This window comes from Raphanus sativus, chromosome 2 (genome assembly GCF_000801105.2).
Source record: "Raphanus sativus cultivar WK10039 chromosome 2, ASM80110v3, whole genome shotgun sequence".
In the NCBI taxonomy this organism is placed as follows: Eukaryota; Viridiplantae; Streptophyta; class Magnoliopsida; order Brassicales; family Brassicaceae; genus Raphanus; species Raphanus sativus.
This window is the reverse complement of record NC_079512.1, coordinates 21,053,616-21,068,231: the sequence shown is the minus strand read 5'-3', so window position 1 is coordinate 21,068,231 and position 14,616 is coordinate 21,053,616. Positions and strand designations below refer to the sequence as shown.

The 14,616-nt window shown below is 34.6% G+C and overlaps 5 protein-coding genes across 7 annotated transcripts in view; 4 read left to right on the top strand and 1 right to left on the bottom strand.

Annotated features, from left to right (window-relative positions):
* LOC108832647 (uncharacterized) overlaps positions 1-14,616 on the top strand; it is a 44,355-nt gene that overhangs the window by 21,323 nt on the left and 8,416 nt on the right. The gene's annotated exons all lie outside the window — the stretch shown is intronic.
* LOC108828643 (zinc finger protein ZAT12) lies at positions 4,648-5,326 on the top strand. Its single transcript, XM_018602393.2, has one exon. It carries the CDS (start codon positions 4,713-4,715, stop codon positions 5,175-5,177), a length of 465 nt encoding a protein of 154 aa, XP_018457895.2. The 5' UTR covers positions 4,648-4,712; the 3' UTR covers positions 5,178-5,326.
* Positions 8,655-9,432, top strand: LOC108832646 (zinc finger protein ZAT12-like). Its single transcript, XM_018606112.2, has one exon. It carries the CDS (start codon positions 8,770-8,772, stop codon positions 9,241-9,243), a length of 474 nt encoding a protein of 157 aa, XP_018461614.1. The 5' UTR covers positions 8,655-8,769; the 3' UTR covers positions 9,244-9,432.
* LOC108842993 (uncharacterized) lies at positions 9,985-12,036 on the top strand. Of its 2 annotated transcripts, XM_057002562.1 has the most exons (6): positions 9,985-10,136; positions 10,291-10,346; positions 10,415-11,302; positions 11,389-11,454; positions 11,536-11,734; positions 11,826-12,036. In XM_057002562.1, exons 2-6 carry the CDS (start codon positions 10,344-10,346, stop codon positions 11,888-11,890), a joined length of 1,221 nt encoding a protein of 406 aa, XP_056858542.1. In that variant the 5' UTR covers positions 9,985-10,136; positions 10,291-10,343; the 3' UTR covers positions 11,891-12,036. The 2 variants fall into 2 exon arrangements, with proteins under 2 accessions (XP_056858542.1, XP_056858543.1); XM_057002563.1 differs by lacking the exon at positions 9,985-10,136 and having other exon boundaries at positions 10,274-10,346.
* On the bottom strand, positions 12,015-13,949 carry LOC108842994 (ras-related protein RABE1c). Of its 2 annotated transcripts, none has more exons than XM_057002565.1 (8): positions 13,745-13,949; positions 13,550-13,622; positions 13,372-13,472; positions 12,946-13,011; positions 12,783-12,880; positions 12,609-12,671; positions 12,427-12,519; positions 12,015-12,321 (listed from the first exon to the last, which is right to left on the bottom strand). In XM_057002565.1, exons 1-8 carry the CDS (start codon positions 13,815-13,817, stop codon positions 12,235-12,237), a joined length of 654 nt encoding a protein of 217 aa, XP_056858545.1. In that variant the 5' UTR covers positions 13,818-13,949; the 3' UTR covers positions 12,015-12,234. The 2 variants fall into 2 exon arrangements, with proteins under 2 accessions (XP_056858545.1, XP_018471568.2); XM_018616066.2 differs by having other exon boundaries at positions 12,015-12,318.

Below are 14,616 nucleotides of genomic sequence, written 5' to 3'. Positions count from 1 at the left end.
TCTCCTCTTTTCTCTTCTTATTTCTCTCTTCTCTCTCTTTTTAAAAAATCTAATTACTCTTTTTTTATTTGTTATTCCCTAAATAAACCCGTTGTTGTTTACCTAACATTAGTACACTAAAATAAATTATGTTTTCTATCTATTTCTAAAAAACTAATTTCTTTTTTCTTTAATTCCCTAAATAAGCCCGTTGTTGTTTACTTGACATTAGTACACTAAAATAAATTATGTTTTCTATCTATTTTTATGTATCATACAATTTTTCGGTAGCGAAAATAATTTCAAATTTGGAGCCAAACCCATAAACTAAAACCGAAACCAATCAATGCTATTAAAACAAAATCAGAAGTTAGACACAACTTGTTTCTAAATTAAAAATTAAAAATATACTATACAACATATTTTATACGATTAGAACCTTAATATTAAAAGCAACTTATCCTAGAATAAATCCTAACTATGGTAAGTATTGCATTATATACAGCGAAACATTTATAAATTAATAATGTTGGGACTACACCAAAACTATAATTTTTTATTCATTCATAGAGATTATTAATTTATCGATATTATAACTGGACTAAAAACTCAATTTGAGACTATAAAATTATGTTATTTTATATAGATTTTTAGTATATATTAATTTATAGAATATTAATTTAAAGAGGTTATACTGTATATTGGTTATGATGTGATCAAACCAGAAGAAACATCTCGGTTATAGATTTTGAATTTTGTGGATCGTATTTTAAACTATATAGATTCTGGTTTTCATTTATAATGCATAATTATAATTCATAGATATTGTATAATAATTATGTTCATTCTCACATAGAGTAAAACAATTATATGGTTTTACACAAAACAATCATATGGTATAACATAAAGTGATAGTTATTATAATTATTCACATATGCAGAACATTTCTTTTTTTTTATTGAACACCTGCAGAAATTATGTTATTTTTGCCATAAAACAATCATATCGTATAATACACTTCAGGTGTGAAATACTTTATGTTTTTAATACTTTGGATTTTTTTGTTCATGTTAATCTTACATATGGGTTTAGGGTTTCAATTATATAGGTTTAGGGTTTAAGGTCTAACTATACCAAACTTAAGTTTAACAAATTTATATTTTAAGAATATTGTTATTATGTGATATCATAATACATTATATATTTTTGTTCAGTTTAGTTGGTTGGTAACCAACCATATATCCAATCAATACTATTAAAGTAAAAATAATTTAAATGATAACAAATCTCACTTAACATAAAAACTAAGACATCTATCATCAGTTTTAATTTTTCTTTTACACACACAAACAATTTAAATGGTAACAAATCTAATTGAATATATGAACTAACAAATATCAATGTGTTCTATCAATTGACTTTTTCCATTGTAAAAGTTACCAAATCTGGATGAACATAGGAAGCATCATTGATTATCAATACTATTAAAATACAAACAATAAAATAGTAACAAATCTCACTGAATATAGGAACTAAAAAATCTAGCATCAGTTTATAATTTTTTAAAACACACAAAAAGATATTTTTTACAAAGAATGCTATGTTATTAGTTAAACTTGAAGCGGTCTGGATAACAAGACGAAAATAGAACAACCAATAAAACAAAGTTCTCTATGAAAAGACTTCACAGTCCAAGCTAAACAATTAAAATCTGACTTTACGTTCGTGGAATATGAATGATCTTGAATTCCGGAACATAGTCATTTATTTCATTTATAATATGAAATGACATATATAAAAATATTAAACTTTAAATTATTATTCATAGATTTTAATTGCAGAGAATATCATAAATATCTTAAATCATGAATCCTTGATTTTAATATTTCATTACTTGCTCATTCACAATCATTGCTCTAAATTTATATTGCCATATATTCCTAAGACTATACAAACCAAAAAATAATTTAGAGATATCATTATAATTTACTGTATACACCATATTTTATGCATAAATAGAAATTCCAAAAGCACAGAAAATCACATCTTACCCTGGAGTTTTAATTATCGAATGAATAATTTATAGTTCAAGTAGAAGGAAATAATGTTACCATGTTAAAAATAAAAATATGGACAACCCATCGGGTGTGATTGGTTGGACCAATCACCTCCGATATCTTGTAAAATTTAATAAAATTCGTAAAAGTTTCACTAAAAACATTTGTCTCTCTTATATGTTATTTTAATAAAAAACAAAGTGCGGCCTAAAATTTAGTCTTCGTTAATATCTCATTATGTACACTTGACTATCGATATTAACCTTGAATGTTATCTTCGTATAGTTTAAACATATTATAATATACACTTGGAAATTGTGGAAGCACTGTGGCCTAGTGGTCAAGGTTTAAAGGCTTCTACACCAAAATCTGGGGTTCGAATCCCAGACGACGCAATTTCTACACCAGGAAATATGGGTTTCAATTTCCGGAGAAGGCGAATTATGCAGAATATTGGAGACAAGTCTTATAAGGGATCTTTAGCATGGCGTAAGGAATACCGTCAGGAATGGATTTCATAGGGCAGCTCAGGATGATGCAGTCAGACATGAATTCTTATAAGGCAGGTAGAATGGTCAGCTGTACTATCGTCTATGTAATGTTTCTCGTTGTATCTAATAGCATAATAAACCCGACAAAAGAAAATATACACTTGGAAATAATACACAAAAGATAAACGGATCAATACAATGTGATATATATGGATAAGGGTCAACGGCCCGTTCGAGACCAATCTATCTTATTAAAACAGAAACATTCTGTTGGACCTAACATTTATTTTGTAAGTATTTAAATTAAATACACATTTATACTTTATAGTTTAACATACATTAAATCACTAATCTTCCTTTTTTTATACTACTATTCATGTTTCCAAACAATATACTTATTTCTTTATACCACTATCAATGTTTCCAAACAATAAATTTTTATACTACTATCAATGTTTCCAAACAATACAATAATTAATCTTAGTTATTTTATATCTATCATTTTCTCTTTAAAATTTTGTAGAAACGTCATAATTTCATAAATTGCAAAATAATGAACTTTAAAATTTGGATTATAAGATTACAAATTATGAAACTATTACAATTTAAATCAAATTAGATTACATATCGGTCATCCAACAGTTCAATCGGTTAATGTCGAATTTTAATGATTTTTTTAATATGAATATTTTTAAAACCTAAATTGAATTGTCAGATCTCAGATTAACCGGTATAATCACAATCGGGTTGAATTAAAAAAACACTGATTTAAATGCAAAAATATTTTAAATACACACTCTTTAAAAGTTACCAAAATATTTGTTAAGTTATTAGTGAAATTTTTCAAAATCTAGTAATATTGGTCTAAATTGCACTTTGAACATTTATAGTTTTAATTAAATTTTGATGATGTAATATTTTTTCCATTGCAAACATTAAGAAGTCGGTCGTATGTTTTATTTTATCCATTTACACGTTGGTTGGTAATCCTATAGACCACACCAACCAAATAACGACTTGTCCAATCATATAAACCGTTTTATTAATTGACTACCGACTAGTTCTGAAAATTAGAAGAAGCATCGATAGTGTGAAAACAAGAATCTTAAGGTATAAGATGAAGAAGAGTCACTCTCTCTTATCTTTTCTACTTGATTCTCACGTTTCTATCAAGTTTCCGTACATATCCTCTCGTTGTTTAGGCCATCTCCAATGAGACTGCAAAACACTATTTTAGTGTAGTTTTTACACCAAAACCATCTCCAATGGGACTGCAAAAATTACACCATTTTAGTGCAACACTATAATTTCACACCAAATTTGGTGTGACACTATTCACCACACCAAAACACTATTCACTCCACTAAAACACTATTCACTTACTTTATTAATTAAATTTACAAATAAATAAAGAAGAAATAAAAAGATAAATACATATAATATTATAAAATAACTTTTACTGTGAAATTTGGTGTTGTGGTTGGAGAAGAACTCATTTTTAGTGCTAAAATTACACTAAAATAGTGTGGTTTTGACACAAAAATAGTGTTAATGGTTGGAGATGCTATTACTCTCACTACTCCCCCCCAACTCCACACGCAGCCGTCCAACGCGTATATTTCACGCTTTTTGTTTTGTCATGCCTCATTGCTGACGACCGGTTTGTTCTAAAACAAATTGTGTTTGCTTATAAAATCTAGAGAATCATATAAGGCGTTGGTTGATCTTATAAAACATTCTATACAAATATCTAGAAGACGGCTGAGAAAATCACGCGCCGTGCGTGGTAAATAGAAGATCAAAGTCAGAGTTTTATTGGTTAAGTTAAGTTATCGAATAAAAGCGTTCTAGAAAGCACAACGAAGATTCTCATCCAAACGACTTTTTCATTTCAGTCTCCCAAGTCCCAAAGCTACGCGGTTTCGCAGATCGTGAGCTCTTTGCCCTTAATTTCGCCACGTAATTACGATAAGACCACACTCATACGCTGCCACTTCCTTACCAAGCAAGTCACAAGGTCTTATTTGTCATCTTCACACGTCTTCAATCCACCACACATGACACAACTCGATATCTATAAATACATCCCAAACAGATACAAAAACCTAACAACAACATTCACAACCAAAACACATAAACAAACATCACTTTAACTGTTTAGTTTTATTATCAGAAGAAAAGAAAAATGGTTGCGGATATTAAGTCAACGGTGGAGGCTACGGCGGCGAACTGTCTGATGCTTTTATCGAGAGTCGGACAAGAAGATACAAAACGCGTTTTCACATGTAAGACGTGTTTGAAGGAGTTTCATTCGTTTCAAGCGTTGGGAGGTCACCGTGCGAGTCACAAGAAGCCTAACAACGAGAATCTATCTGGTCTGATAAAGAAACCAAAAACGCCGTCGCCACATCCTTGTCCGATATGCGGAGTGGAGTTTCCGATGGGACAAGCTCTTGGAGGACACAAGAGGAAACATAGGAACGAGAATGGCGGCGGAGTCACGTTGGTTACACGAGCGTTATTGCCGGAGCCGACGGTGACGACGTTGAAAAGGTCGAGCAGTGGGAAGAGGGTGGCTTGTCTTGATCTGAGTTTGGGGATGGTTGAAAACTTGAATCTCAAGTTGGAGCTTGGAAGAACTGTTTACTGATTCTAGTTTTTTCTTGTGGATATATTAGTTAGTTTCTCTCATTTTTGAATTTTTCATTAATATTTTAGATTGATACATAAATCTGCAGATTTAGGAAACTTTCATAGAGTGTAATATTTTCTTTACTAGTGTATATATTTTATTTAGCATTGGAGATTTGTAATAAATTATATCTTTTGCAAGCTAGATATACCAACTAAAAACCGGTTAACCCGTCAGAAAGTAATACATAGTGACATACACGAAAAATAAGGCAATTGATACATTCAAAAGTACTTGACCACTTGGTGCTAACTGCAGAAAAGACACATATGCATGTTACTTCATCCCAATATGTAACTAAAAATAGAGTGAATTTCATGTTAGGATATTTTGTTCACTTTTTTTTACAGGATAAAGCACTTTGTGCTAGAGGGACACTTTCTTCTTATCCATAGTATGTGTTTAGACGAGATTGCCCCTCGCTGAGTTTTTTTTTTACGGCAAACGGCTATTCTATTACTCAAGTTTGAGGTGGTCTGGGTAACCAGACCGGAATAGAACAACCAATAAAAAGTAACTCCCTATGGAAGGATCGATCTAGCTGTCTTAGCTAAAAAATTTGAAAACTGATTGTCCCTCGCTGAGTTAAGGAAGACAATAGACTCTGGTTAATGTTTTATTGTTTTTTATTTTATTTGTGGGGACCAGACGTGTTTCTTTGAAAAAGTTATTAAGGTTGGTGTATATGAATCATCCACAACCGTAGGATGCGTAAGGATCTAAAAATGAGATCTGATTTGTTTGAAAGAAGTAGGTTTCGTAACAAATTATTTTTTTTAATGTTATTATTCAGATAGACTGTGAAATTGTGGATGTGGACATCATAAACTCTGTTTATAAACAGATGAGAAAACGTAACATGTGGAAGTTCTTAATCATAACTTAGTCAACAGCATCATTATACAGAGAACATTCATAGCATCAGAGTGAAAATATGTGGATACTTTAAATGTGGATGGACATAACATGTTTTGTGGGCATGAACAAAAACCTATTTTGTGGATGAGGATAGATAACGTTGTCAGATAACCTTGTTGACTCTCACAAATAAAGTGTTGGGTGCAAGAACAAAAAATGATATGGCGATTAAGTAGTAAGCATAAAGAAGTTTTTAGAAGACTCGAAATTAAAAGATAACGTGTAGTTTTTGCCAGATGAATGGCTGGCAAGCATTGCATCAAAAGCATACAACAAAAGAAAGTTTGATACTCCAAAATATTACACAAAAGATGGAGGGGAGGAGATAGCTGCTATGGTATAAGATTAAGTGTCCAGCATAGTAAGAAGGCAGGATAATGGTTTTGTAGATGTCCATTGTGTAATTGTGTACTGCTTGTGATGATGCTCATGTGATGTGTGGTCAGGTGATGTGTGGTCAGTTGTGGGCTTGTGGTCAAACGAGTCATGGACAGTTGGTGCGTGGACATTGCCGGGCAGGGAGGTCGAAAACTTTCCGAAACAAAATTGACGAATGGTTTCGAACTCCGGAGTACCTCTGAGAACAAGACGAAAGAAGAAGAGGATCTCCGGTGAAGAATAGATAATCAGACGCTTGGTGGGGAAACCTATCAGTCGCAAATAAACTCGGCGGGAGACGTAGATCCGGTTGAATATAACTTATTTTTGGAAAAAAAAATCAAAGTGATTAATAGTCTACAAATATGCAGACAGATCTGTTAGATCTGGGTAGAAAACACAGTTCCAAAAAAAGGATGAAGAACCAGACCTCCTGCTACGGTTTGCGATGGGGTTGGTTCCTCAAAATTCTTGGATTTCTTCTCTTTCTTCTTTGGCCTCGATTTAGTCGTGGTTCGTGAACAAAGTATGAAAACGTTTCTTCGACAGATGATAAAGGAAAAAACTAGATTGGAAATTAGGGTTAGGAATTTGAGAAAGTGAAAGTGAATCTGAGTTTTGAGATCAGAATAGAGAGGAGAGATAAAAAGTGTCTTGTGATTTCTCGACAAATTAAAAATTATATTTTTATTGTAATTGGTTAGTTCACTCTGGTTAGGATAGGTTTAGTTAGTTCTGTGGTTAGGCTAGTTTGAGGGCATGAAAGACAATCTACATCCATAAAGTGTCTGACCAGGAGGAAGTGTCTTAATGTGTAATTTATAAGTCATAATGTGTCGGAGAAGGTAAAAAAATCCTAAAAATATACACATAGTAATACACATTAGACACTCGAGTATTCTAGAAAAAAATGTTTACTGTTCATTTTTTAAATTTCAATTTAATAAATAAAATTTATTAATATAATATTTCCTTTCAATTTAATTTTGCACTAACAAAATTCTCAATTGATTCTCAAACCGCTACATAAACAAAATTAACATTACAATTACGTGATAACTCAATATTGCACTTTTAATTAGTATTAACCTATAAGTTTTAATATTTTAAATGTTTCTCTATTAATATATAGGGGATATGTTGATCGGTAATATTATAAATGACCAACCAGGTATACTTGTGGCTTGTCCAATTACATAAACTGTTTTATAATCGACTCTTATCGTTTAACTGTGAAAATTAGAAGAATAGATAGTGTGAAAACAAGAATCTTAAGGTATAGGAAGGGGGAGGAAGAGCCACAATTCTCTCTTATCTCTTCTACTTGCTTCTCACGTTTCCATCAAGTTTCCGTACATATCCGCTACTTATTTACTCTCACTCTCCCCAATCCACACACAGCCTTCAAACGCGTACGTTTCACGCTTTTTCTATGTTGTAATGCCTTCGCTGGGATTGTTACAATGCTCATTGCTGACGCCAGTTTTGAAAAAAAACCATTAGAAAACGAATTGCTTTTCTTTGGAATAATAAGAACTGCTTTTTCTAGCTAAACTATTCCAATTTAAAATTAGAATTTTATTATTTGCTAAGACATTTGTACACAAAACTAAATTACAGAAAACAAAACACAAAATATGTTTATAACCGTTATGGTTATGATTACAAAATGTCAAAGACATCAAATAACTTAGAGGTATCTAAGCCTTTTGTCGAGAAAAAAGAACTCAGAAGTTTCTCTAGAATTATATATATATCTCCATATATATCTAGACGGTGTTGATTTTATAAAAAAAAATCAATATATAATCTAGAAGACGGCTGAATAAATCAGGCGCCGCGCGTGGTAAATAAATCAAACTCAGAGTTTTAGTTAGTAAAGATATCTAAAAAGGGTTGGAGAAAGCGCGACGAAGATTCTCATTTTTTTTTGTGCAAAAGAAAAAACGACTATTTCGTATCTATCAGTCTCCCAAAGCTACGCGGTTTCGCAATCGTGAGCATCTTCTCTCTTTACCCTTGCTTTTGCCACGTAATTACGATAATACCACACTAATACGCTGCCACTTCCTTACCAAGCAAGTCACAAGGTCATATTCCTTATCTTCACACGTCTTCAGTCCACACAACTCGATCTCTATAAATACATTCCCGACCAGACACAAAACACAACAACAACATAATTTCACACCAAACACATACACAAACATCATTTAACTGTTTAGTTTTATCATTCATCTGAAAAACAAGAAAAATGGTTGCGGAGTTTAAGTCGACGGTGGAGGCTACTGCGGCGAACTGTCTGATGCTTTTATCAAGAGTCGGACAAGAAAACGGTGGAGATATAAAACGCGTTTTCACATGTAAGACGTGTTTAAAGGAGTTCCATTCGTTTCAAGCATTGGGAGGTCACCGTGCAAGCCACAAGAAGCCTAACAACGAGAATCTATCTGGTCTGGTAAAGAAACCAAAAACGCCGTCGCCACATCCTTGTCCGATATGCGGAGTGGAGTTTCCGATGGGACAAGCTCTTGGAGGACACATGAGGAAACATAGGAACGAGAATGGCGGCGGAGTCACGTTGGTTACACGAGCGTTATTGCCGGAGCCGACGGTGACGACGTTGAAGAAGTCGAGCAGTGGGAAGAGGGTGGCTTGTCTTGATCTGAGTTTGGGGATGGTTGAGAACTTGAATCTCAAGTTGGAGCTTGGAAGAACAGTTTATTGATTCTTGTTTTTCTTTCTGGATATATTAGTTAGTCTCTCCCATTCTTTGAATTTTTCCTTAATATTTTAGACTGATACCTAAATCTGCAGATTTAGGAAACTTTCATAGGGTGTAATATTATCTTTTCTAGTGTATATATTTTATTTAGCATTGGAGATTTGTTATATATTATATCTTTTGCAAGCTAGATATACCAACAACTATAAGCCGTGAGAAAGTAATACATATTTTGACAAACGAAAAAGGCAAGTGATTCATTCAAAAGTGGACTAGTGAAGCACTCTAGACTTGCTGCTAACTGCTAGATGAATAAAAGTCGCATATGAATGGTGTTTATACACAGTAGTACACATAGGCATTCAAGTATTCGGTTCATGTTTGATTATTTGGAATATCATATAATCTTAGAGAAAAATGTTTAGATTTAAGATCTGAACAAAATTCGTTTTGGATCAATTCATTGGCCCTAGTACTTCGGATAATAAAATTAAAAATAAACCAAGGAAAGGATCAATTCGGTTTATATTTTGGTTCAATTCAAATTATCCTAGAATTAAAACCGAACAAACCAAATTGCAAATCAGTTTTTTTTCGTAAAAACAGGCATTGAACATGCACAGAGTAGTGGGCTAAATCTAACTATTAATGACATCAAAATAAAACTGTAAGAAGTTCGGGCCGACAAGCCTTGTAGAGATGAACGGTCAAGATCAGACAACAGTAAGACAAGCTTCGTGGTACCCAATAACATCAGATCAAAAGAAAAAAAAAAAGGTCGAAGCAAAGTTCCGGTGCTTCTCGCGCACCCTATCATCATCCGACTAAACTTTCTTTCTCCGTCGAAATCACTCTCTTCCTCACCGGCGATCGAGTTTCCCGACCATCAAATCGAGGTAACCCAATCTTCCGATTCCTCCAAATCCTCAGCCCATTAGGTTTTAATCAATTTCATGATTTCAACAACACTCTTCACTGAGCAATTAGGTTTCAGTTTCTTATTTAGATTCGTCCATATCACACTTCACTGATTCGAATTCGTTTCAAAAGGTTTTGATCTTGACAAAAGCTCCAGCTTCCTAAGGGTTCGACGAATCTAAAAAATGGTAAGTCTTTGCATTAATTCTGAGAAGATTGGTTTAGAAACTTATTGCATTTGATTTTGTTTTTCAAGTCATATGAAAGCAAAGGTTTCTGGGTTCTGAAGAACAATGAGAATGCAAGCCAGGAAGAGGAAGACTCTGTTTATAACGATCATCATCATCCACCGAGAGACGATGCGAAGCGTCCTCATCCTTGGTTCGTCGACTCTTCTTCTTCTTCTCGCTCCGAGACTTTCCCAAACAAGAAGCAAGCCGTTGTGCAGGATCCAGGGAAGTCAAACGTAGTAGTAGGTCTCCCTCTATGGGAAACTTCCTCTGTTTTTCAGTCCGTCTCTAACGGGTTCATGGAGAGGCTTCTGGGAACCGAAATGCCTAGACCCCTTTTGTTTGGTGACAACAGAGATAACAGAACAGAGCCCAAGAGTTATATGGTGGAAGATAGGTCTGTTGAGTTGTCGATATCTAACGGCGTGGAGGTTGGTTTTGGTGGTGGTGGTGATGGTGGGAGTAGAAAGCTTCAGGTTAGCCGTGTCAAGGAGACGATAAGAGCTTGTGGGAGAGAGAACGAGAGTAGTGGTAGCTTTGTGAATTTCGCGATGGAGGGTGGTGGGCATCCTTATGGCGGCGAGGATGATGCTCATGGGATCAGTTTTGGTGAACTTAACGGTGTTGACTCCAGTTCCAATGTGGTTGGGAACTATCATCAGTCTTATGTTCAAGATCCAGATATGGTTTATGGCCAAGAAACCGCACAACAACAGAACAGCGGTGAAGTTGTAAGTGAGCAACAGCAGCAAGTGTCTAAACAGAGTTTGGAATCTCTTCCAAAGAGTAAACCAGAGTATAATAAGCCTTCAAAGAAGGAAGCTTCCACAAGCTTTCCTTCGAATGTTAGAAGCTTGATATCAACTGGTATGCTCGACGGCGTTCCTGTGAAGTACGTTGCTCTCTCGCGTGAGGTTAAACACTTACTTTAATGTCTCATCTCTCAACTCAACTTATTTTTAAAGCTTTGCCGTATTGTAACAAATCTAAAAACTCTCAGGAGCTTCGAGGAGTCATCAAAGGGTCAGGCTATCTCTGTGGATGTCAAGCTTGCGATTATACAAAGGTGAATCAATCAACGTAAATAAAAGCTCTTCTACTGAGGAACGTTGACTGATTGTTGATTTGGTTTTTTAATCCATTGAAGGTGCTTAATGCGTATGCATTTGAGAGACACGCTGGATGTAAGACAAAGCATCCAAACAATCATATTTACTTTGAAAACGGGAAGACGATATATCAGATAGTTCAGGAACTTAGGAACACTCCAGAGACTGTGTTGTTTGACGTTGTTCAGACTGTTTTTGGCTCTCCTATCAACCAGAAAGCATTCCGCATATGGAAAGGTCTACTAATCTTCTTCTTCTTCCTCATTGATTTGCTTTGTCTGTCTTTCAACTTTCTAAACTGTTTTTTTTTTCTTATGTTTTGGATCAGAATCATTCCAAGCAGCAACTAGGGAACTTCAGCGTATCTATGGCAAAGAAGAGCGTTGCTTTTGATTTTGAATGTATAAAATATTATTATATTATGTGGAGAACTGTAAGATTGTAAACATTTTATTGGATCTTTTACTTCTATATTGTTACTTTAATTTTGTATAGAGAGAACTTTTTGGAAGTCTGCTAAACGGGAAAAGCTTTAAGAATCCATGATGTAACAGATAAAGCAATGAGCAATAGTTTATATCAAATCTATCTGAGAAGGAACAAGCAATGAGCAATAGTTTATATCAAATCTGTCTGAGAATGAACGATTCTTCAAGATTTCTACTGCCCAAGACCAATCAGTGTTCTTTACTTCCTTTTCACGCACACTTCAGCTTCAGAAAGAACTATGAGACTTGTTAAGTTCCACAGCAAGCAGAGCTCTGGGTGGCTTGTCCGGATCCAGACGCCTGGTCTGTTTGGCCCATCCTAATCGTCGCAGGCTGCTAATCAACAACGGTAGAGTTGTGACAAACAAAAGAAGACAGGTTTTTTGTACCAAAGATGTGAAAAATAAAAAGAATTGATCAAGGATAATGTAACTAAATAACCTCTGCTCTGGAGTCGGTATCAGTGAGTCTCTGCTTAATGTCCTTTGCTAACGAGAAGAACACTTCTTCCACATTTAGATTTGTTCTAGCACTCTGACATATGAAAATACTTATTAGCAATGTAAGAACCAACCAATGTAGAGTATTCTAAGTTGTTTCTGATGAGACAAGGTTTAGCTTACTGTTTCAAAGAACTTGATTCCGTATTCGTCAGCAAGTGCTTGACCCCTTGATGTTGGCACAGCCTGCAAAAGAAAAAGAAAAAAAAAAGATTACCAAAAAAAAAACGCTAATCATTTGATTAGTTGTGGATCAGGCAGTTTGTAAAAAAAAAAAGAGCTTAGCGTGAACATTACCCTCTTGCTCTCGTCCATATCAGCTTTGTTCCCAACCAAGATCTTGTTGACATTATCTGAAGCGTGCTGTTCGATATTACGAATCCAGTTCCTGATGTCTGCAAATACAAAGGTCAAAGAAAACAGATCCAGAACATAGCAGAGAAATGTAAGACCAACTTACTGTTGAAGGATGTTTCGTCAGTGACATCATACACCAGCAAAATGCCCATTGCACCACGGTAATAAGCTGCAAAAAAAAAAAGTGTAAAGCAAGTAAACATAAATTCTGATGCAAAAAGAAAAAGGGTGCTTATCAACTTAAACAAGTGAACAATGATATCACCAAAACATGCACCGACCATTAGACTGCAGAAACTAAAAAAAAAAAAAAAAAAAGATGCGATTCGACTCTTTAATCCTCTCTAATTCAGTTTCCAGTGGGAAAAATGTGTGTTAAGGTCACAATTAGATAAAGTAGCTCATATGTGAAGAAGGTGTCACTCAACTCATCGACTCTTAATCCTCTCTCATTAAATTTACCGTGGGAAGACGTATGTAAAGAGGAGCAAGCAAGTAGGTCAATAGGAAAAGAAGGTGGTGACTGTACCAGTGGTGATGGTGCGAAAACGTTCCTGACCAGCAGTGTCCCAAATCTGGAGCTTGATGCGTTTATCATCAAGCTCAATTGTTCTTATCTTAAAATCAATTCTGTCATCCACATGATTAAGTACTCAGAGACGGTCTCTATCTAATCGCTTTTGAATAAGAAGAAGAAGAAGACAAACCCAATGGTGGTGATGAAGCTAGTGGTGAAGGAGCCATCAGAGAACCTTAACAGCAAACAGCTTTTACCCACACCTGCACCAACACCACAATCCCTATGTAATCTAAAAACACGCACACTAACTACATTGTATAGATTCATTCGGCGATTTCGAAATTGATCGCTTTGGATCATGAAGGAGGGGGAAGATTCGTACCGCTATCACCGATAAGGAGAAGCTTGATGAGGTAGTCGTAATCGGCTCTAGCCCTAGCAGGTGGTGCAGCCATCGAATCTATTCAAGGGAGAGAAAAAAAAAACTGAGAGATTAGACCTAATAGCTTTGTTTCATCAAATACAAATGCAGAGAAGAAGAACGAGAGAGAGAGAGAGTGTGTGTTTTTGAAATGGGGCGAAGGCTAAAATACGCTTGTTCTGAAGGCTAAACTTATTCTTCGATATTACCTCCGGCGTAAGTTAGCAGCAAAAACCGCGAAGAGAGGGAGGGAAAGACTAAAGAGAGAGAGAGATAGCAAAGTCTGGCCCAGAAAGCATGAACCCTTATGGGCCTTTTTATAAACTCTCGTAAATACACAATTTTAGGCAACTTGGGTGAGGTATAGATATGCCTTTTAAGCTACTCTTTTGCCAACCAAATTCCACTTCGGAGATTTCTTCAACTACAATGACTTGATGTGTTAAATTAAGTTACCGTTTTTACAATGAATTTTGTTAATTTAAAACTTTTTGAATGATTTTCTGTAGAGTTAATGTATCTGTACATTAGTGCATTATACACATTACACACGCATACATAGAATGGATTATTATCCCGAAGATATAAATAACGAGAGTGATGGAAGTTTCTTGACAAAAATATAAGCGGGAATTCTAATAATTTTAGTTTTGCATACGATGATAATGTAATCATGTAGAATAAACATATTGTTGAATCCATCCCATTTGTTTAGCCTATATATTATTATTGGACTACATTCGTGTAAGGATGAGATCTAGTTTAGCAGTGTCTAGACAAAAACACACTTTATTAATAGTGTTAAACTGGGTACTGGTCTAATTAAGACTTTA